General features: G+C 39.6%; 2 protein-coding genes across 2 annotated transcripts in view; one reads left to right on the forward strand and one right to left on the reverse strand.

The window, feature by feature from the left end:
* LOC145772259 (uncharacterized) overlaps nt 1–13,081 on the forward strand; it is a 45,202-nt gene extending 32,121 nt beyond the window's left edge. The window contains exon 3 of the mRNA XM_082584119.1: nt 12,467–13,081. Coding sequence (XP_082440245.1) covers nt 12,467–12,498 — 32 coding nt within the window. The 3' untranslated portion in view covers nt 12,499–13,081. The remainder of the gene's footprint in view (nt 1–12,466) is intronic.
* Nucleotides 13,082–19,433: 6,352 nt separating this feature from the next.
* On the reverse strand, nt 19,434–20,252 carry LOC145772606 (uncharacterized). Its single transcript, XM_082584466.1, has one exon. The coding sequence runs from the start codon at nt 20,250–20,252 to the stop codon at nt 19,434–19,436; it is 819 nt and encodes a 272-aa protein (XP_082440592.1).
* Between the last annotated feature and the right edge of the window lie 2,859 nt (nt 20,253–23,111).

Genomic DNA, 23,111 nt, shown 5'->3' on the forward strand with positions numbered 1-23,111 from the left:
TCAAAGGTACCAAGGGGCGTTCGTTCACGATCCGAACGGCACTGCTGGTGTACGTAAGCAGTTCAATAAAATTGGGCTTACGTATTGAAGAGTCTAAAATGTGAAAAAATGCAATTTTAAATTGTTTTACCATTGCTTCCCAAGCGCCACCTTGCGCCGGAGCATACGGAGGTATAAATTCCCAGTTTATCTGCTTCTGTCTCAGGGCGTTGTGCAATTCAGTTGATTTTATCAACTCGGGTAACTTCTTAGATGCTGCCTGAAAGGTGCTTCCATTATCGGAATAGATAGCAAAAACCTGCCCACGTAAATCTGTAAACCTAGTAAAGGCAAGTAAAAAATCACTCAGCGACAATGACTTAACCAGCTCGACATGAATAGCGCGAGATGCCATAAATGTGAACAAGAGTCCCCAAGCTTTTTTGTGACTTCTACCTTCAACAAAGGTCAATGGTCCAAGATAGTCTAAGCCGCAATCAAAAAAGGGTTTCCTATGCGCAGTTGTGCAAGACAAAGGTAAATCAGACATGAGCTGCCTTATAGGTCGAGCTTTCTCAATTGCACATACACCACAGTCATTAAGATACCTCTTCACGGAGGCATTACCATTAGCGATCCAAAACTTCTGTCGCGTAGACAACAAAGTGTGCTGTACTCCACAGTGCGCATTTCCATTATGATGCGACAGTACAACAAGCCTAGTGAAGGGGTGTTTCGAAGGCAAAACAATCGGATGCTTTGCTTCAAGAGAGATCTCGGGAGAATTACTTAAGCGCCCTTCAATGCGGATTACACCAGCATCATCTACACAAGGTCTATACTTTTTAAGTGAACGCAATTCTTTCAAGCGTTCCTTCTCACGTTGCGAAGCGCCAACACTACCCCGCTTTATCACTTCTTCAAGGGCATCCGGCGATCGCTTGGCCATTAAATGTACCACATCACCATACACGCTCTTCTGAACATACTTCACAGTCAACTCCAAAGCATTATTAAGATAAGACGCGTCCAATTTTGGCTTCACAAAGCTACGCTTTTTCGTTTTACAGTACAAAAATTCAACAAAAGCAACCAAATAAGCGATTCTCTTTTTCATAACATACAAAGAAAGTGCGGCCTCGATCAATCTGTGAAGGCCATCCTGTCCAACGTCGAGCGACTCCTCTTCGTTACGAAGATATAGGCTATGGACAGGTACTGAACTGGCATTTTCTACAGATGGAATTTCTTCACACCGATAGAAAAAACTAGAACCGTTCAACCACAACTCTCGAAATTCTTTCTTAGTAATAAGATTTGGCCGTGTGCCAACATCAGCTGGGTTCATATCGATAGGGCAAAAACGCCAACCCTGGACTCCAGACAACAATAAAATATGCTCAACTCGACGCGTGATAAACTTATTCAAACGTAAATCAGGGTTTTTAACCCACTGCAACACGGTCCGAGAATCACACCAAAAATATTTAATGCAGTCAGGCATCTTCAATGCCTCGTAGGCCTGCTTCACGAGTCTTGCTGTATTCAAAGCGGCAACAAGCTCTTTCCTAGCTATCGGCCAAGAAAACTGATTTTTTACAACAATGGTAGATTTACCCAGAACGAAAGACACACTAGAAACTCCATTAACCAATCTACGCAAGTAAACAACCGAAGAGAAAGCTTGATTCGAAGCATCACTAAACCCATGCAATTGATATGAAACAATATCATCCGGACTACACACACCAGAGTTTGCAAAATACCATCTCGGTAACGAAAAATCCTTAAGCAGGTCCAAAGAGCGAAGCCACGACTCCCACTCTTTAACAAAGCTATCAGGGACCTCGGTGTCCCAATCAAACTTGTCTATCGCCAATTGCTGAAGTATCAGACGTGCTTTTAGAAAAAATGGCGCTCCAAAGCCTAGCGGATCAAAATTTTGTCCAAGCTGACTGAGCATACTTCTGCGCGTGTGTTTAGCTAAGGGCTTTAAGGAACATGCGATACGCATCTCGTCAGACTCGGTTTGCCACACACAACCCAATGTCTTCGCTGATGGCAAAGTCATATTTTCAGTCTGAAAGTCAATGTCACGAATCAAAGGTGAAAGCATCTCATTATCCAAATTTGACAAGACAATCATAGCCTCCTTGTTAGCACTCCACTTAACAAGCTTAAACCCACGGCTATCAAACAAAGCAATTGATTCATGAGTGATTTGCTGAGCTTCCTCTAAGCTATCAGCCGAAAATATAAAATCATCCATGTACATATTATTTGCAATATTGCAGAGAGTTAGTTCACCAGCACTGCTGGGATTCTGCTCGATCATTTTCTTTATGGCCAAGCAAGCGATATATGGGCTACTCTTTATTCCCCAAGGGTGTACACAAAAACGAAAGGGTACCATTCTACCATTTTCAAGGTCATCATCTTCAAACCACAATATACGAAACAAATCCCTCTGCGACTCAGGTAACTTTATTTGAAAGAAGCATTTAGTCACATCAGCCATGAGACCAAATCTACCAAGCCGAAATCTAGCCAAGACATCTACAAGAGGGTTTAACAAGTCAGGAACCGAAAACATTACATCATTAACACAAGTTCCTCGAAATTCAGACTTGCCATCGTAAACAATACGCTTTTTTAATTGTGACGTCACAAAGTATGGTAAATATCACTGAAATCCTTTTACATTTTCTGCTTCACCAGCACGCTCAATATAGCCAGTAGATTTAAGATCTTTCATGGTGTCGGTAAGGAAATCACGAAGTTCAGGTTGTTTTAAAGCCTTCTTCCTTAAAGCAGCAGCTCTATCTGACGCCAGCACAAAATTGTTAGGTAAATCAATATCTTCCTTCAACGGTACAGGTATCTCAAATCGACCATCTTTCAACTCAATATTCGGTTCAACAAGTTCTCTAGCCAAAATATCATTGCGAGACAATTCACAGGTTTCATTTTGCAAGGTCAAATCCTGAATGACTTTATTCAGGTCTGCTATTTCCATATCACGAGACTCAATTTTACTCTGAAAGCTAGAGATGACATCCGACTCTGAAGACGTTTGCACTCTGCACACGTTAGCAACGCTTTCATCTAAGGGTGACTTACCACCACAAGCCAACCAACCGAGAGGAGTGAGCAAAGCATGTGGTTCACTACGATTCTCACCAACACGTTCTTCTTTAGCACACATCAAATAAGCGTTGTCGTTTCCAATCAGTACATCTACAGTACTACAATCATTCAAATGAAATATTTTCACGTCATGAAAATGACGAAAACTACTTAAATCCTGCTTATGTGGTAAAGTTTTAACATCGTCAGCCCAAGCTGGGTTAACCACCGAAGTTATATCACAAAACAGTTCATTCGTCTCTAACGACTGAATGTTGAGTTTAACAAGGTCAGCACAAGTACGTTTCTGACCAGCTGGAGTATCCATTTTAAACGACGCTTTGTCATACGGTTTAACGTCAAGTTCGCAGACCAAATCACTTGAAACAAACGTCAACTGCGAACCAGGATCATGCTGACAATACACCAACTTCGATTTGCCAGTCATTGGATTCAAAACACGAGCAGCAGCAACGCGGTTAAAGGCTGCTTTAATATTTCCAATCTTAACATTACGCACAGGAACTCTGGCACCAGCATCATCTTTACCGACCGAATCCAGAGAATCACGTGACGTCACATAAAAATCATGCAGAAGAAAATAGTGTTTCCTATCGTTGTTAGGGCCACACTGACGACAGTTGTTTGCATGAACGCAATCCCTAACCATATGCTGGCGCAAACAATTCAAGCATTTGCCAGCTTTCACAATGACATCTCTCCGATCTTTAGGTGTCAAGCGCAAAATTTCTTTACAATTAGACAAAAAATGATATTCAACTTGACCACGTGACGAACAATAAAAACATGCCGGTATGTCTCTACGTCTGGCCACACCACCGCGCGGTGCGCCAACAGCAGTTGAGTACTGCGAACTCCCTGAAATCACATTATCATGGGGTTTTACCGACGTCTGCCTAACCGGACAAGAAGGCAATTTTCCTTTGCCAAACTTTTTAAAATGCTGCGACTCACCAGAATCGCCCATTAGCATAATGCTAAAATCAGTCGACTTGCGCGTTTCCTCCCGTACTACAAATTCAAACAAACTCTGAAAAGTAGGCTCATCAGTACCACCATACTGATCACCTAAAAAGTCAAGATAACGCTGCTTAGCGTCAAACGGGAGTCGCTTAGCCAAATCCAAAACAAAACGTCCTTCCAATTTGTCTCGCTGACCATAAGCTTGCGCGTAAAGCAGACACTGCGACAATTCATCTTTAAACTCTTTCAAATCACTGGAAGAGATCGAAGTCAATTTGCTACCATAGCGATACTTTCTAATTTCCGGTTCGGCGAAAAGACCTCCACGAACTCCAAAACGTTGAGACAAGCGAGCTAATGACATTTCTATCCTGTCTTCCTCTGACAAGCCAGGAGTGTCGGAAACCAAATTAGCAATCGTTTGCGCAGCTGTTCTAACACAAGCTGCTTGTAACAAAGTCAAACGAGTTCCTTTAAAGGGTGAAGCTGCCATTAAGGCCGTAACACGATTTTTAAAGAAGATAAATGGCATATTATTACCATCGTAAAGAAGATAAATGGCATATTATAACCAATCAAGGCCGCCTTATCGAAAAACGTCCTACTATTTTGGTATTCAAAAAAGCAATCCTGTTGTTGAGAGCTCGATTTAGCGGGGTAAGACAAACTATATCCCTTAAGGGGCTGAGGGGGCTCAGTCACATGCACAGCCCGATCACGATCCTCACACACGTTAAAATCAGGAGACGCGTTACGCCTCTCACAATCACGCAAATTACGTGTAGCTGGGCGATCAAAAACTTGCGGCGCAGAAAACTGTGAAGGGGGCAAAGCATTACTACTAATGGCGGCCCCGTGACCTGCACGCTCTGGGGGAGGAGTTCGGCTATAATTCGCAGGCCTTGGCTCTAGGTCCTTCGGAAGACCCTTAGCCGCGGCCCCGAGACCTCCTGAAACAGCTTGAAAACGTGTGGATTGCACTGGTCCACTTACAGATTGAACAGGCGTCTGGAAAAGGTTATGTAAATTAAACTGCGATTGATGTTCATTTCTGGAATGGCTAGAAGATCCCTTCTTAGAGCTACGCCGGGAGCCCAACTCTGAACGATATTCAGCTAAAACTACCTCTTTACGTTGTTCAGCCCTCAACTGAGCGTCTTTGAGTGCGAACTCAGCAGCTCTAGCTTCGGCTCTCGCGGCGGCCTCAGCAGCTCTCGCTTCGGCCTCAGCTCTCGCGATGGCCTCTGCTCGTACGGCTTCAGCTCTCGCGGCGGCCTCGGCAGCTCTCGCGTCGGCCTCAGCTCTCGCGGCAGCCTCAGCTCGTATGGCCTCAGCTCTCGCCATGGCCTCAGCAGCTCTTGCTTCAGCCTCAGCTTGTATCTGTAGCTCCTCTCGTCTTAGCTGCAGGTTAATTTGTGCAACTATTCGTGACGAGCTCCTAGACATCCCAGTGCTTACATTTGAGGCGCTATCCTCAGGATGTATGTCAGCATCCAACATATCTGAGAACTCACTTACTTTTTGTTCGAAGTTATTTTTTAACGAGTTATATTCGGGATCTACCTTATCACGAAGTTCTGCCAAGATTGCAGAGTTAAAAATTTTAGTCAAAAGAGCATGGAAATGCCGTAATTCCTCTTCCAAAGTAGAGAACTTAGATCTAAAAATTAACAGTTCCTGCTTATCACTCAAAGAACCTAGGGCTACAAAAAGTTCCCCAATTTGAGTCAAAATATCCCGTCTAAGATGCCGGGCCTCTCGAACTGACTTAGCCTCATCGTTACTGGGTCCCTCCCCAGAATGGCCTGCCCGACCGCAAAGAACACCATCAGGCTTAAACTCAGTCGAGTCGACGGCGGTCGAGTCCCTGTCGACACCGAGTGTAGACATATTAAATGTTGGGGCTAAATTTAACAATTAAAAAATTAAGTTACACAAACACACAAAATTAAGTTATAAAAAACTTAACTGCAAAGACCGTAAAATACAAAAAGAATTTAAATGCACGATACCGTAGATGTAGGAGTATATGAAGTCCTAAAGTTCCACAAAACTTGCTTGGATTCGTTCACTTGAATCTTCAAGCACAGATCGATTGTCTTTAATCTTTTTTCTTCAAATGAATGTCAATGTTGTTTTTTCTTCAGTACCAACTGAGAAGAAATGTTTTTAATTTTCTTTTGCTTCTGTAGACTACCAACCAACAACTTCGTCTTTTATTGTTTCTTGCTTCAAGTTCTTCTTGGCCTACCAGCTAACAAGCGACGTCTTTTATTTTTTATGGTCACAGCGGTAAACCATAATTTCTTCGTGGGAAAATTGTAACATAAAGTTCCCGGATCCGTTCGTCTGCATGTAATGACCGAAAAAGAAACACTCCTCGAAACGTCTATTCAAAAAGTGTATTCCTGTAAAATTAGCCCGCGGTTATCGAAAATGGGACGCAACACCGTACGCCTCTAAAACTGTCACTACAGAACAGATTACTTGGATAAAAGACGGAAATTTTATCCAGCTGGCAAGCACTAAGCAAACAGTTAAATGTGCGACTATCTCTCAAGCAACCATTTCACGAATGATCAGAATAATTTGCGATATCTCAAATGCACGTAGACAGTAACTGTGACGCAATAATGAAAGACATTGTCACGCAATTCAAACCGGTGTTCAAAGGTAGTGATGCAATATTTCATCAAGTCTTACGACCGATGGTGCAATATTTGGACATTTTCTAGCAATTTCCATGACGTAAGATGCCAGCTAGGTTAAGTAGACCATAACGGTTTTTATATGACGTTTGATTTGGTGAAAATTGTCGGGAACACCACTTTCACACACAATAACGTCACAAACAGCCATATTTACACAACAGTGGACTAAACAGCAACCGCTAGGAACTAAAGTCAAAACTAGGTCAGTAGCTTACCAGTCAATAATCGTGACACAAGTTAAGCTGTTACTACCATTTATAATCACGATTAGTACAATACAGTAGCGTACTAGTGCAACAGCCTAACCCTTTGCGACCCCCTCCTCCCTTAGAGAATCTTTTAAGGTACAGTTCCGCTAAAGTTTCGGAAAAAATTGTTCCATAGGAATTATTGCTACGAAGACAAAATGTGAAGTCTCTGAAAATTTAAACTTCTTCTTCGCATGAAACTTTATCCTCTTGGCCACTCCAAAGGTCGAGAGACTCTTTTTTTGCCACCTTTGAACAGTAGCGGCTACTCGGTGGTCTAGCTAGACTCTAGTCTAGATGTTTGCATGGGCGCCGATCGCTCTCTAAAATTGGTGGAGACATTTAGGCTACTAGGAAAGGTAGGAAGGGGCGACGAGCTAGAAAGATCGGGGTCTGTTCTGAAAAATAAATAAATACAGTACGGTAGGAACAAGTCTAATGCGGTGTATGTATATAGTTTATATATATATTTTAATTGTCAGTGTCAGCATTGGACAGCAGACGTCCAAACACTCGGCAACGAGTCTCCGGCGAATTAAAAACGAAGTCCTTGTAGAGGTTATGGAAGTTGATCGAATTCAAAACTTTATTGTGCACATGGCAGTCTATATTGCATGATTTAGCCGTTTCTATGTCATGGTAGATCGTAACCAATGACATGTCGGAAAGTTGAAAATGACCGTTCAGCTGAACACGAGCTGGCTGGTGAAATGAGTAAAAGTCGCACAAAAAGTTCCACTTGCGGAAACATTTTGCCGAACAGCGGATAGCATCTTCTTAAACATCATTAAAAAATATTCCACCAACTTTCCATTGAAGTGCTTTCGAAAGAAGCATAGTTCTTGTGCAAGGGACTCTGTGTCAGAGAACTCAGGACTCAGGACATGTGATTGTAGCTTTTCACTAAAGAGCTATTATTATTGTAGAATTTTGCAGTGCTCAAGATCAGTCGACTTGAAATTGTCAGTAAGATTGTGCTGCGCGCTGCCAATGACTGCAAATTGTGCAAAATACTCTGACCGATATTTCGTTTCTGGTGTTTGAAGTTGAGGAGGTTGACCATGGCCATGTTCAGTGGCGTACGCAGGATTTTCTCAAGGGGGGGGCCATTAAGAGTAGCGTAGCTAGGAATTTTGAAAGGGGGGTTTTTGACGACTGGCGGGCGAAGCCCGTCAGCGCTTTCTCTTAAGAGAACACCCAGCGGCGGGGGGTCTGGGGGTCTCCCCCAGAAAATTTTGAAAAATTACTTTGAATTTGGTGCATTCTGAGAGCATTTTCAACAAAAATGTGGGTATGAATATTCCTGTAAAATGGTGCTGTCCGGTGGCATAGCAAAAGGATAAGATCCTGTTTTCTTCGGCATTTTTCGGAAATAAAGCTAAGTCTCAATGTTTTCTTGTTGTTAATTCCTGGCTGAGATGTTTGAATGTTTGGTATTGGCAAAACTCGCTCTTTTAATGCAGTTTTGTTTAAAATTAGGCAAGTTTTTTTTAGACTGAAAGCATCATTCCCAAGCATAAAGAGACTGGAAGCATCATTCTCAATATCGTGACGTCACACGCGTGCCAAAGTGGGGTTGTAACCCCCAACCCCCCCCCCCCTTTGGCTACGCCACTGGCCATTGAACCCCAGATGTCTTCATGATACCCCAGTATGGTTTTAGTTTAGACTTTATCCATTTCTCTCTCACTAATCACTATAATAGGCTTACAGAACACTATGCTACATTGGCATACCTAGGGTGGGGTAGGTGGATTGGGCCATGTATTTCGCATTGGCTTAGTCTATAAAACAACATTGTTACAGTGATTGCTTTGACAAAGCAATGCAAAACATATTAAATGCCTTAATCTACGTCGTTAACTACTAAACCATTTTTAAGGGGGGGGGGGGCCATGGCCCAATGCCCCCCCCTGCGTACGCCACTGGCCATGTTTATGCTGAAGTCCCCTCAAAATGTTGTCCCCTTCTTTTAATAGATTTTAAATGTCTGACTAATAAAATTGTGACATTCGTTTAATATTTTCCCTTTTACGTTATAAAAGTAATGTAAACAGATGCCGGAGACATGTAAAAAGATGGTGGAGACATATAAAAAGATGGTGGGGACATGTAAAAAGATGGCGGAGACATGTAAATAGATGGTGGGGACATATAAAAAGATGGTGGGGACATGTCCCGCTGTCCTATAGGGATCGGCGCCCATGGATGTTTGGGCAGGTGTCTAGCAGCCACTGAAATGATTTGGCATCCAGTTCAAGCAGACCAAGCACACCACTTAGTGCAGGGGTTCTTAACCGGGGGTAAATTTACCCCCTGGGGGTAAATTTCACCTACCGAGGGGGTAAATTTACTGAATCATAAATTAAAGCAAACTTTACTTTTTCAGTTATTAAAAAAACTGGTAGTGTTGCACTCGATTTTGATTCAAATTTATGCTTAATGTAAGTTTTCGTCTTTTTCTTTTATCTCCACGCAAGTAGACTACCAGTTTCATTTCAGCAGCTTATGTGTGCTACATTTTCACAGTACACAACCTAATTAGGACTTCGACCACAAAGACGAAATTCGAGCTAGTACGGCAAAAAGAAGTAGTCTTCAGCTAGACAAGTCAACTGACGTGTCGAACTGTGTATATTTGTTGGTTTACTGTCGATATGTGCATGCTGGTGAGTTGAAAGAGGAATTCTTGATGTGCGAAAGTTTAGAGACGACTACCAAAGCGGTTAATGTTCTGGAAAAAAAATGGATAATTTTTTTCAACAAAATAATATATCCTGGAATCATGTGGGTTCACTTTGCACAGACGCTGCCTCTTCTATGCTCCGTGCTAAGTCTGACTTTACAACTCTGGTGAAAAAACGCGGTGAAAAAAATTCCAGAATATTTGAAAGCAGTATTGAAGGCTTTGAAGCATGTGGTTGAATGTGTGAATTTTATAAGGGCACGTGCTCTTAATCATCGTCGTTTGAAAGGGGTTTGTAATCAGATGGGATCAGAACACTCTGTTTTCCTTTATTACACCGAAGTTCGGTGGCTCTCTGAGGGTCTTGTTTTGTCTCGAGTTTTCGAACTACATGGTGAAATCGAGATTTTTCTTCGAGAACGCAAAGCCCCGTTGAGTAAGCACTTTGGCGACCACGAATTTATTGGTGCATTGGCTTACTTGACAGTCATTTTTTCAAGTTTGAATCAGCTCAATATGCAAATGCAAGGAAAAAGTGGTACCATTATAGATGTAGCCTACATGATAAAATTCAGGGCTTTTAGACAAAATTAGAGCTGTGGAGTAGAAGAGTACAAAAAAAAAATTACGCGAACTTTCCAACATTTGACGATTGAAAGGTCAGTAGAAGTCGCATCGAGATTTCTGACCTCGAAGTCTGGACACGGACATCACAAGGGGCCACCAAAACGGTGGGGGTAAATTTTACTTTTTTCATTCGGCAAGGGGTAAACAAGACAGAAAAGGTTAAGAACCCCTGACTTAGTGCATGATAAATGGCGCAGTTGCAGATGGTGTGATCTGTGGTTTGCTCCTCCTTAGTACATTCATAAAGCACCGATGGAACCACCCCCATTTGTGCATGTTGAAACGGAATAGTCCGACGCCATTGCATAAGTGGTTGACCCGCATCCAGGCCTCCATTGGCAATAGCATTCCGGTTAGGTGGGGGCCGGTGTCGGAGATGAAACTTTGGAGTCTTGAGAAGGTCTTCCACTCCGAGATCCATTGGTGATCCGTCGTAAATGAAATTGTCAAAACAATGCATTGTGCAACCGTTGGTTAGATTATGGCCTACTGTAATGTCGAATGTTTTTTTCTACGTAAGAGGTAGCCTAATCTGTTTACAGTGGCGTAGCCAGAAAACAAATTTGGGGGGGCCAAATATTTGATAAAGCGAAGATCAAAGTGTTTGATTTAAGCCGTCGCCACTTGATGTGCAGTGGCGTATCCTGGTGGGTTGAGCAAGGGAGCAATAAAATTGGCGGAGGTTAGAGCGTGCCGAAGGCACGCGTATTCTAGGGGGTCCGGGGGCATGCTCCCTGGAAATTTTTTGAAAAATTACACTCAAATAATGGATTATAGCGCTTCTGGAACACTTTTAGGGTAATATTTGTATGAAATTTATTAGCAGATAAACAGCTATTAACTTATTAAAGGTAGCTCTTACACACGAAAGGGCAAAAACTGCGGCTAAAATTAGAGAACACCAAAAACTCAGCTACACAAAACCTCAATAACTACACAGAAATCCAACAGAGTAGGCCATTCTGAAATTGCTTCTACAAATTAGTTTAAAGAAACGTAAATCGCGTAAATTTTGCGCGATTTACAATTTGCAAAATTTATTGGTCTCTTTCTGTGTGTCTAAAACAAGTCCTTGGGGGTGTTAATAGCCAGATGTTTTGGAAAACGTTATAAATTTATACAAATTTTATTACATTTTCAACAAAGGGCTCAACGTCAGAATCCAAAGTTGGTAAATTTGGGGGGGGGGCATGGCCCCTTTTGCCCCCCTGGCTACGCCTATGTCTGTTTACCTCATATCTAATACTAACATTAGATAAGTAGGCTACTGGGTTGCATTTTGTGCGAAAGGTTTCCATCAACAAATGGAAGCCTATCATTGAACCAACCATTACAGGCCTACTCTATTTATTCTTACAGCTATTTTGGGTTTATGTAAACTAAGGCCTTAAATAAAATTTTATCCACTGTTAAAGCACTGTTTAGCAAAGTATTACTATTACTTCAAGCTGAAAGTGCTCTCAAATTGCGCATTTTTATGGTTTATTTTATTTTTTCTGGGTAAGACTCCCAGACCCTTCTGGGTGTGTCGCCGGTTTTGCCCCACCAAACTCACTGACAGTGACATGTACAACAATACTCAATTTTCTTCCCCCTAACAAATTTGTGTTGGCTTCGCCCTTACCTCCACCATATAAAACTGTTTTATTTTTTTTAAATTAGCCTTTACATTACCCATTTTCATTCACAAATTTTCCTTCGTTATAACTCCAGTGCCCTATCCATTTTTTTAGATCTGCTACTACATGAACAATAAAAAGAAAGCGGCAAAACGAAATGCTCAGATGCAAAACAGGCAAGAAAGCCTGGTTTGTATGGCAATCATGATAACTAGCTTACCCATAATCCTCAACAAAACGTAGTTGTATAAATTCGTTACCCGCCTGACAACTTCCTTACTGACAATATTGAAAAATCTGGGAACGAAGAATAATTTCAAACAAAAAGTTTATTTTCACGAAGCCTGGAGGCCGTAGACTAAAGCAATTCAAGACGAAATATGGTTCACTTTTTTCACTCAGACGCATCGCTTATTAAAATAAATTGCAGTTTTCTGAAGCTACGCAAGACTAAAGTTAACATCACTATTGTTTTCTTTTTACTAGAAATCGACCGAGAAAAGAAAAGTGGATTTTAACTTTGGATAAGCAATCTACTCCGCATACAACACTGTTTTACTAATTATATCACTGTTTGTATGGTTAAACTCAATAAAAATTATCTTAAATGCATTATTAAATCAGCGTTTGAAATGACTGAAAAAAAGTCAAGTTAGGATACCGATGTTTAGGTTTGGACTATAGGAGAAGTGATAACAATTTTTTAGCAATGTTGAGTTTAGAATTTCTTTTTACATACTTAAAAATACAACCCTACTTTGTTTTATGAAACTATGTATAGATTTGAATTTGTAGTCTCAAGTAGGCCTAACATTGTCAATATTTTAACATAGCCTACAGTATTCACTTTTAATTTTTGTGAGGATATACCCAGCTTACCTGCACTAAAAATATATACATACTTTCACTTTTAACTGCCTGTTGCGGGACGGACACATTGTGTTATACTGTGCGATCAAATAAGAAATGAAAACAGATAAACAAATAAATGATTTCACTTTACTTTCGTGTTTTTAGAGACTTAGTTTGTTTGTGCACAGCATTTTTATATTCTGAAACGTCACTTTGCTTTCTGTGGCCAATAAATTCTGCTGGAGTGGATTGGTTTGGTTGGTTTTAAATATGCGTTGCTCAAGCGTACACCCCAATAGTCAAACCAACGCCGCGGATACAATATCGTCTTTGGTCCTGCTTGTATTTGTAGATATTGTAGATGAGGTGAAAACTTCTGTAACTCATCAATGCTAGCCTTTTTTCTTAACCGAACTGTTAAGTCGAAACTCAAATTTATAGAAAGAGATCAGTGCTCTCACCAAGTCAAGTCAATTCATTTTGTTTCAATAGCGCCACATATAAACAAACAAGCAGAGTAAATGAAAAGTAAAACAATGCATTGTATACAGGGGCGTTGACAGGGGGGTCTAGGTGGTACTTTTGGACCCGGGCCCGGAATATTTAAGGGGCCCTGTAGTGTATTGAAATGTGATTATTATGTTATGCTTATGACCGGTTACCAGAATATCTTTTGGCAACCCTGGCAAGTATCCCGGAAGTACATTCTGTTGTCAGTAATTAATCACAGTGGAAGTGCATGTTATTTCTGTATATAATACACCAGTAAACAGACAGAATATGACATTTGGCGACGAGAAAAATATTTAAATTTGTGGTCTATTCGTTCAAGAGGTCCGAGCAGACAGTGAATTGTTCTTATCGTGTTGTCCGAACTACTAGTGAGCATCATGAATGGAGCTGCAGTTACCTGCGAGGTGTCAGCTGTATTACCCTTTGATGTAAATGGTGATGCACAAAGCCAGGGACAACGTTGGCAGCGATGGAAACGGGTGTTCTCATTGTATATCACTGGAAAAGGTGTCACCAGCAGTGACGATCGGTGAGGGAAAGCAAGGAAAGCAGTGCTTACCTTAGCAAAAACTATGCAAAATATAATGACTGAATTCTAGGTTTAACTTATTATTTTTATCACGTCTATTTTAACTTGAAAATTACTGTATTCGTGACTAGAATTACTCGTAACGCTTGTGAGTAGTCTAAGTCCTCACCAAACCGCATGTCTTGCCTATAAATGCCAATTGACGCAAACGCTTCTGTCAGAAGCAATCACTGAGGCTCCAGGTAAGCAACTATCAAACTTGCTTTCCCAGATTCAAAAATGTCAAAAAACGCCTTCGTTTTAACCAATCCTCACCCGTTTTGCAAAACGTCACCAGCAGCTTAGCCAATCAGATGTGTTATGGTTATGGTAGGTTAGTTGTGCTTTCCCAGTGACGTCAATGCGTGCATTCGCTATAGCGACTAGACTAACTCGTCAGAATGGTATCTCGTCACGGTACACGCACAGCATCATAATGCCAAAAAGCTTGTTGCTGTTTTTTGATGTCTCTTCGCCATGTACTTTAGCCTACTGTACTAGCTTTCATAGTCATGCCTTTGCCCTTTTTACAGCGTTGATATAACGTTTCTTCGCCAATGAACGTTCAGGTGCAGATGCAATATTTAGTTTGTTAAGCTTCTATACGCAGCAGGCAAACTTATCCAGTTTTTTGTACAAATTGCTTGCGGTTGTAATGTTTAGGCCTAAGTGTTAGTTTTTGTAGTGTAGGCTTAACTGAATATCTGAGAATGAACATTCAAGACGAATTAAACATTTAGACAACTATTATTCCATGTCTAACACAGGATTTTGGTCCTGCAACGTTAAAATTAAGATTGTTCATGACTTCTAAACATTAAATGGATGTATGATCACGACATAGGCGAAGTACAATTTGACAGATTTTTATTTTTGATTTGTTTTGGAAATGCTCTCAGAGCGCACCAAATTGGAAGTGTTTTTCAAACATTTCTGGGGGAGGCTCCCCAGACCCCCCGCTGGAAGTGTTGCCTTCGGCAACACGCCTTCGGGCTTCGCCCGACGGTTACGCCCTTCGTGCCTACTACCTTGCTGCAGCATATTTCCAAGTTGCTTTCCCAACGGTTTAAGCCACCGAACGTCACTGGTCACCAGTGATGAGCAGAAACAGGCTCTGCTGCTGCATACTGCTGGTTTGGATGTGCAAGAAATTTATTTTTCTTTGGTTCCAGACAATGAAGGTAAAACTCTTCAAGAGACTTTAACATTGTTGGATGGTCATTTTCTTCCTAAGGCTAATGTACCTTTTGAACGCCATGTTTTTAGGCAATTGATGCAAAAACATGATGAGCCGGTGAATAAATTTGTTTGCAGACTGCGACAACAGGCAGCTATGTGTGAATTTGGTGATTCATTGGATACCCAACTTCGTGATCAAGTAATTGATAAGTGTCATTCCAATCATTTACGACGAAAGTTTTTGGAAAAAGGAGATGTGCAGTTAACTGATATATTAGCTATTGCTAGAGCACATGAAGCAGTTAATTCACAGGTTAAGATGATGGAAAGAAAATCATTAGAACCTAGCATGCAGCATGAAGTAAATTCAGTTCCTATACAAAGAAAGAGTCACGTTAAGTCAAAACATGGCAAAGACACAGAAGAGTGTTTTGCATGTGGATTATTTGGTCATTTCAAACTTGACAGACAGTGCCCTGCAAGATGGAAGAAGTGCCACAAATGTGGAAATCTGGGACATTTTCAAAAGAAATGCAGATCAAAAGTAAGGAATACAACACAGTTTTATCAACAAAGAAATGCAAAATCTAAGACCTTTTTAAAATCTAATACCAATCAAATAGATAATTCAGGATTGGGTGAAAATGAATTTGGTGCATCAAGTAATGTCTTTTCAATGAAAAGTTCAGCACATGGGCTGTGCAGTGTAAATTTAAACATTGGTGGTGTGTCTGTGGGAGACATGTTAGTTGATTCCGGTGCATCATGCAACATTGTGAACAAGCGAACTTGGGAATGGTTGAAGACATGTAATATTAATGCAACTACAAGGAAATCTGCTAAAACATTGTACGCGTATGGAAGTAAGAAGCCAATTCCAACATTAGGAACATTTACGGCAAAGGTTGAATCAAAAGTTACACAAAAAGTATGTGTTGCTGACTTTGTTGTAGCAGATACCGATGGACACAGACTATTGGGCAAAGACACTGCAGAGGATGGATGGTCATTTTATTTTTGTTTGGATGCGAAACGCAGAAACATACATAAAACAAAAACTGACAGTGTGCATCCAATGAGAGAGTGCGAAAGACCGTAGCCCTGAAGGCGTAGGAGGTCGTCGAGTCTGCACTCTCTCATTCAAATAGTTATACAAAAGAAAGTATTGCGTTGTTAATATTGTTGCAAATTGACACAAAAAAGAAGAAGGAAGGAAGAACAGAAAAAAACAAAACAAATACAGATACTACAAACAATAATAACAATTAACATAGTCAGGTAGTGGATGTCGTTTTTATAGCTCTTGATTATTGAAGAAGTGTTTTTTGCACATTTTACTGAAATATTTGAAGCCTTTGTTCATGTTTTTTTTCATATTTTGAGGTAAACAGTCCCATACCTTGATTCCCATGCATTTTAAACTTTTTTGAAATAATTGGGTATTTGCCAGTTTAGTATAAAGTGAATTGGAACTTGAACGTCGGGTGTTATACGAATGAATAGATGATACATGTGTAAAGAAAGTTTTGAAGTTTTTCGGTAGTTTATTATTATAAAATTTGTACATAAATTTGCTTATTTCTAGTTTATAAGTAGAATTAACAGTTAGTATTTTATTTTCTTGATAGAGTGGCAGTAATTTAGTTTTCATTTCAAATGCTCCTGTAACGATTTTAATTATCTTATTTTGTCTAACCTGAATTCTATTCAAGTATTTTGTGGGTGCGCATCCCCAGTTGATAATTCCATATTGTAGGTGCGAGTGTACAATGCTATAATAAATATTGATTAGAACTTTTCTAGTAGTGAATTTTCTAAGTTTGCTGAGTACGCCTGAAGAAGAGGATAGTTTTTTCGAGAGGCTATCAATGTGTTTATTCCAGTTGAGTTTGTTATCTATTGTGATTCCTAAGTAGCGCGTGTGGTCAACTTCTTTAATTATTGTATCACTTAATTTTATTTGCATATCGGAGAGTGTAGTCTTTTTATTGTTAAAGAGTATGTAGTTAGTTTTACTCAAGTTGAGTGTCAACTGATTGTTATCAAGCCAAGTGTAGAGTTTACATAATTCTTTATTCATTATCGGCTGGAGGTTGCTGGTAGTTTTTTGAGCCAAATAGAGAACTGTGTCATCAGCATAGAGTAGAGTTTTCAAATTAGTTGCATCGGGAAGATCGTTTATGTAAACTGAAAACAAAAAGGGGCCAAGTACACTGCCCTGAGGAACTCCAATAGTAATATTTGAGCGAGAAGAGTTGATTTCCCCGCCATGTACATATTGCTGCCTATTGGTTAGATAGGAATGAATAAGGTTTTTAACGTTTCTCCTTACGCCATAATGATTCAACTTGTGGATTAAAATTTCGTGATTAACTGTATCAAATGCTTTTTTGAGATCTATAAATACTGAGCACACAATGTGATTGTTGTTTAGTTCATTTATGATATCTTCATGGAAGTGAGTAATTGCTAAGTTGGTTGAGTAGTTTTTGCGAAATCCAAATTGCAAAGGGGAGAAGAGTTTATATTTGTCCCAGAAATTAGCCAAGCGTTTGTGAATGATTGTCTCAAATATTTTGTTGAAAGGCGATAAAATCGATATCGGTCTGTAATTCTGAGGTTCCTGCTTGGAGCCTGATTTATAGATAGGTATGACTTTGGCTATTTTCAAAGCTTCAGAATAGTGTCCCCTAATCATACAGTTATTAAAGACTCGGGTAAGATAAGGAGCTATTAGGAACTTGGAGCTCTTTATAATAGTCAAGGGAATGTCGTCGTATCCTGGGGACTTGTTATGCTTGAGGTCATCAATTATATTTATTACTTCGTTATTATCTGTTGGTTGCAGGCTGACGGAAGTAACAGGGCTAGACCGTCCATTTTTTAGAGTATTTCTGTAATTTGTGCTTATTTGTTTACCTTTGGCTAGTTTATGACCAATATTCACAAAATAGTTATTCATTTCCTCGCAGATTTCTTCTGGTTTTTCTGTAGTTGTGTGATTGTTAAGCGAGATTTTGGATGGTAATTCATTAGTTTTGTTTTGTTTACGTATTATTTTGTTGATAGTCTTCCAAGTATCTGAGGAACTTCTACCTAGTTTGAATATTTCTTTGTAATAAGCCTTTTTCGCTTTGGTTTTTATGCGAGTTAGTTTGTTACGAAATTGCTTATATTCATTGTGTATTGTGGGATCCTTATTTTTGAGAAATTTTCGAAAAAGTTTATTTTGTTTTTTGATAAGCTTCAAGATACGATTAGAAATCCAAGGTTTACCTGATGAGGAATGTTTACGTGTTTGTTTAACTTTAGGAAAATGTAAGTTTGTTAAGAAGATCATTTTAGCAATAAGCCATTCAATACCATTACTGCTTATTGCGGTTGAAGTTTGAAGGTTAGAGTCAAGATCAGCTAGATATTTTTCAAGCCTTTGTGCGGTGATTTTTCTAATCAATGGCCTCGACTGCTCTTTATGTCATGCCGTAAAGTTTGTTTTGACCATAATGGGCAAGTGATCCGATACGTCACTTGAAATTACAAAGGATTTCATTTTATGGGCGTGTAAACAGTTGGTGTAAATGTGATCAATAATTGTGCTGGTAGTTGTAGTTATTCTAGTTGGTATGTTTATTAGTTGCAACGCACCCGCAGCGGTAACTTCATCAAAGTAAAATTTTAATTTATTGTTTTCTTTATACTTTCCAAAGTCGATGTTGAAATCACCTAGGATCAGATACTTCTGTTTAGGTTTGAATGATTTAATCAAATTAATAAAGCTTTCCTGAAAGGAGCCTATGTCGCTAGAAGGATGGCGGTAAATCGATCCGACGATAAGGAACTCATTGTTAGGCAACGAGATTTCAGCCCAGACGTCTTCGCAGTTTTTTAAATTAAGGCGGAGAGTGTCTAAGTTATTGAAAGTTAATTTATTTGATAAGTAGATACCAGCTCCTCCTGCTTTTGTGCTGAAATTCACGTTAATTAATTCGTACCCAGGAAGCCGAACGAGACTTTCAGTGCTAGTGGTTAGTCGTGTTTCAGTCAAGCAGAGTATATCTATTGGTTTTAAAATGTCAGAAAGGAGTTGATCTAGTTTTTCTATGTTTTTATTTAGACTCACTATGTTAACATGACAAACAGTTAGATCTGATGTCGTGTTAGTAAGTAATTCTTTTATGACACTGGTGGTTGTGTGTTTTTCACATACATTTCGATAGTTACTACTAAAGTCTTCATCTATTAATTCCATAAGCATACCGTTGTGGTATTTCCAAAACAGTTAAAAACAGGTAAAAGTAATAAGTAAAGAAAAGACAAGAAGAATAACAAATACACCCACCATCACAGCTTTTTTAGATCGTCTTCTTTGTTAATTATAATTGAATCGAAACCATCACTCTTTCTCACATATATCCGTCCATTTGTAGTCCAAACATATCGGTATTCTTTGCTTTTTGCTTTTTGTTTGCAGAGCCAGAAAAGCCTCTTTCGTTGCTGTGTTAAATTTTCGTTGATGTACAGTTCTCTTATTCCTTCTATTGGGAATACTTGGTCTCGAGCAGCTTTGCGATTTTTATAGATGCGGTTGCGCACGTTGCGATTGCTGAAGCGCACAATGACCGCAGGTGGTTTCGCATCATCCTTCTGTTGTAGTCGATGTGCTGCTATAATTTCATCTTCTTTTACTTCAACATCGTGCTTGCTGGCCAGTTGAACAACGATATTGCAAATGTCTTCATTTTTCTTCACTGGTATTCCGACAAACTCAAGATTTTGTCGTCTTTCATATTGTTCTAGATTATCTAATTTGATACATTCTTCGTTTGTTTTGGTTTCTAATTTCTTTGCACTAGTATTTAGTTTTTCAATTTCTGTTTCCTGTACCTTGTTTGATTTAACCACGGTCTCGTATTGTTTCTTCATCTCTTCATATTTGTTGCATATAAAGTTTTGGCTGTCTTTTAGCTGCTCAATTTCAGTTTTAAGTGGTAAAATCTCTTCTTCGTGCTTTTTTACCAGTCTTTCCATTGCTTTGTTTATCAATTCTTCAATTCTAGGCATGCATTTTTCAACCATTTTATCCAAACTGTCTTGACTAGAGCTGTCCGAATTGCCCTCTCTTACAGAAGTACCAGACTTTCTTGATTTTTCACTTGGCATTACGCCCGGTTGAGACTTTAGGTTTGTTTGAGACTTTAGAGACTTTAGGTTTGTTGCATGTTGGTCCAATACACGTAAATAGTGTTAAATCTGGTGCTAATAATGTTGAGCCTCAAGTTGATAATGACATTGAGTCTAAATATGATGGTTTATTTACTGGTGTTGGCTTGTTAAAAGATTATCAGTTAAAATTGCATATTGATGATTCTCTTAAGCCAGTAGCTCAACCTGTTCGAAGAGTACCATTTCCGCTAAGAGAAAAGGTAGATGTAAAGTTAAATGAATCGCTTGACGCTGATATTATAGAAGAAGTCCCAGAAGGACCATCAAGTTGGATCTCTCCATTGGTAGTCATACCTAAGAGTGATGGTGACATTCGCATTTGTGTTGATATGCGACAAGCCAATCAGGCTATTGTTAGAGAGAGACATCCAATTCCCACTGTTGAAGCACTGTTGTATCAACTCAATGGTAGTACTGTTTTCAGTAAGTTGGATTTAAAATGGGGTTTTCATCAGATAATGTTGGATGAAACGAGCCGCCATATTACAACATTTGTTACACATCGAGGTCTATACAGATACAAAAGGCTAATGTTTGGACTGAGTTCTGCTCTTGAAAAATACCAGAAAATTATTTGGGATTTATTGAAGAACTGCGATGGTGTTGCTAACATTGCAGATGACATTGTCATTTATGGAAAAGATAGGACAGAACATGACAGTCGATTACATGTTGTACTGGAAAAGTTCTTAAAATCTGGATTGACTTTGAATAAAACAAAATGTCAGTTTAGAATGTCAAAGCTTACATTTTTTGGACATGACTTGCACCAACAAGGGGTAGGTCCCAGTGCAGAGAAAATTGCAGCTATTCAAAAAGCACAACCTCCAACTTCAGCTAGTGAAGTCAGATCATTCATGGGTCTTGTTCAGTTTTCAGCTAAGTTTATCCCAAATTTAGCAACCATTGCAAGGCCTATACTAGACTTGACCAAAAAGACTGCAAAGTTTGCATGGCATAAAGCACACCAAGATGCATTTTTGAAATTAAAAGCAGCGATCACAAAAGCTGATACATTGGCATATTATCGGAATGACTGTAAGACAAGAATTGTGACAGATGCATCTCCAGTTGGTCTAGGTGCTGTGTTGACACAGTTACAAGATGGAGTGTGGAGAGTCATTTCTTATGTATCTCGAAGTTTGTCTGATGTGGAAAAGAAGTACAGCCAAACGGAAAAAGAAGCTCTAGGGTTGGTTTGGTCTTGTGAAAGATTCAATTTGTATGTATTTGGAAGACATTTTGAACTTAAAACAGATCATAAGCCCCTGCAATACATTTACACGAAGAAATCAAGACCATCAGCAAGAATAGAACGCTGGGTATTGCGTTTACAATCGTTTGATTTTAGTGTTATTTATCGTCCAGGGAAAACTAACATTGCTGATGCATTGTCAAGGCTAAATAAAGAGCCCTACGAAGAAAGCAAAGATTTGAAAGAACCTTATGATTATGTGAGATCTATTGTTCTGCAAAGTATGCCAGTCGCTTTATCTACAAAAGAACTTGAACAAGAATCAGCTGCTGATCCACAGTTGTCAGAAATTAGGGACTATATTAATTCAAGAAATTGGTCCAAGTGTACAGACACAAGCTTTTTGCATGTAAAAAATGAACTGTGTACATGTGGAAACTTGTTGCTCAGAGGGACAAGACTCGTTATACCTGCTACATTGCGTGAAAAGGTGCTCAATTTGGCACAAGAGGGTCACCAAGGCATTGTCAAGACAAAGAATCGATTACGCACAAAGGTGTGGTGGCCAAAGATCGATGCTGATGCAGAAAAGATGTGTAAACTTTGTCACGGATGTCAAGTCACCAGTGACTTTTGCAGACCAGAACCAATCGCTCGGGTATTGCCACCAAGTGGGCCTTGGCAAGATTGTGCGGCAGATATTCTTGGTCCATTGCCAAGTGGTGAGAACATTTTGGTAGTGGTAGATTACTTTAGTCGTTTTTACGAAATTGCAATCTTGAAATCAATCACAAGCGAAAAATTGATTCAAGCGATTCTGCCCATGTTTTCAAGGTTTGGAGTAGCCTACCTTACTCATTGCGAACTGATAATGGTCCACAATTTGTATCGAATGAATTTGAGAATTTTCTAGAAGATTATGGAGTAATACACCGCAAAACAACACCATTATGGCCTCAAGCAAACGGTGAGGTGGAACGACAAAATCGAACATTGTTAAAGGCAATCAAAGTTGCTCAAGTTGAAAAGAAAGATTGGCGCTATGAGATCAACAAATTTCTAATGGCATATCGTTCAACTCCGCAAGTTTCTACAGTTCTACTTCTTATTATAATATAATAGATGTTTCGCAGAGAAATGAAATCTAAATTACCTGAACTGTGCCGAGAACCTCAGATTTTTGATGAAGGAATTCGAGACAGAGACTGGAAGGGTAAAATAGACGGTAAACTATTGACTTTAAGCGACGTGCTGTCGACTCAGATATTCGGGTTGGAGATGAAGTTTTGGTTAAAAGTCAAAAATCAAATAAACTTTCTCCAAATTTTGATAGCGCTACCCAACAGGTAGTTAGGAAGGAAAGGGGGGAAGTGACAGTACAAAACAATGAACGGGTTCAATTGACACGAAATTCGTCGTTTTTTTTTTAAGAAATTGAACACCAGTGATGAAAATGTAAACTCACCTCCTGCTGACATGACCGTGAACGCTGATTTGAATGAGTCCTCAATACCTGTACGTACTCGTCCGACACGTAATGTCAGTAAACCTGCCCGCTTTAATGATTATGTAACCTGAAGTGACTATTAAGAATGCAGACT

This window comes from Aplidium turbinatum, chromosome 6 (genome assembly GCF_918807975.1).
Source record: "Aplidium turbinatum chromosome 6, kaAplTurb1.1, whole genome shotgun sequence".
Taxonomy (NCBI): Eukaryota; Metazoa; Chordata; class Ascidiacea; order Aplousobranchia; family Polyclinidae; genus Aplidium; species Aplidium turbinatum.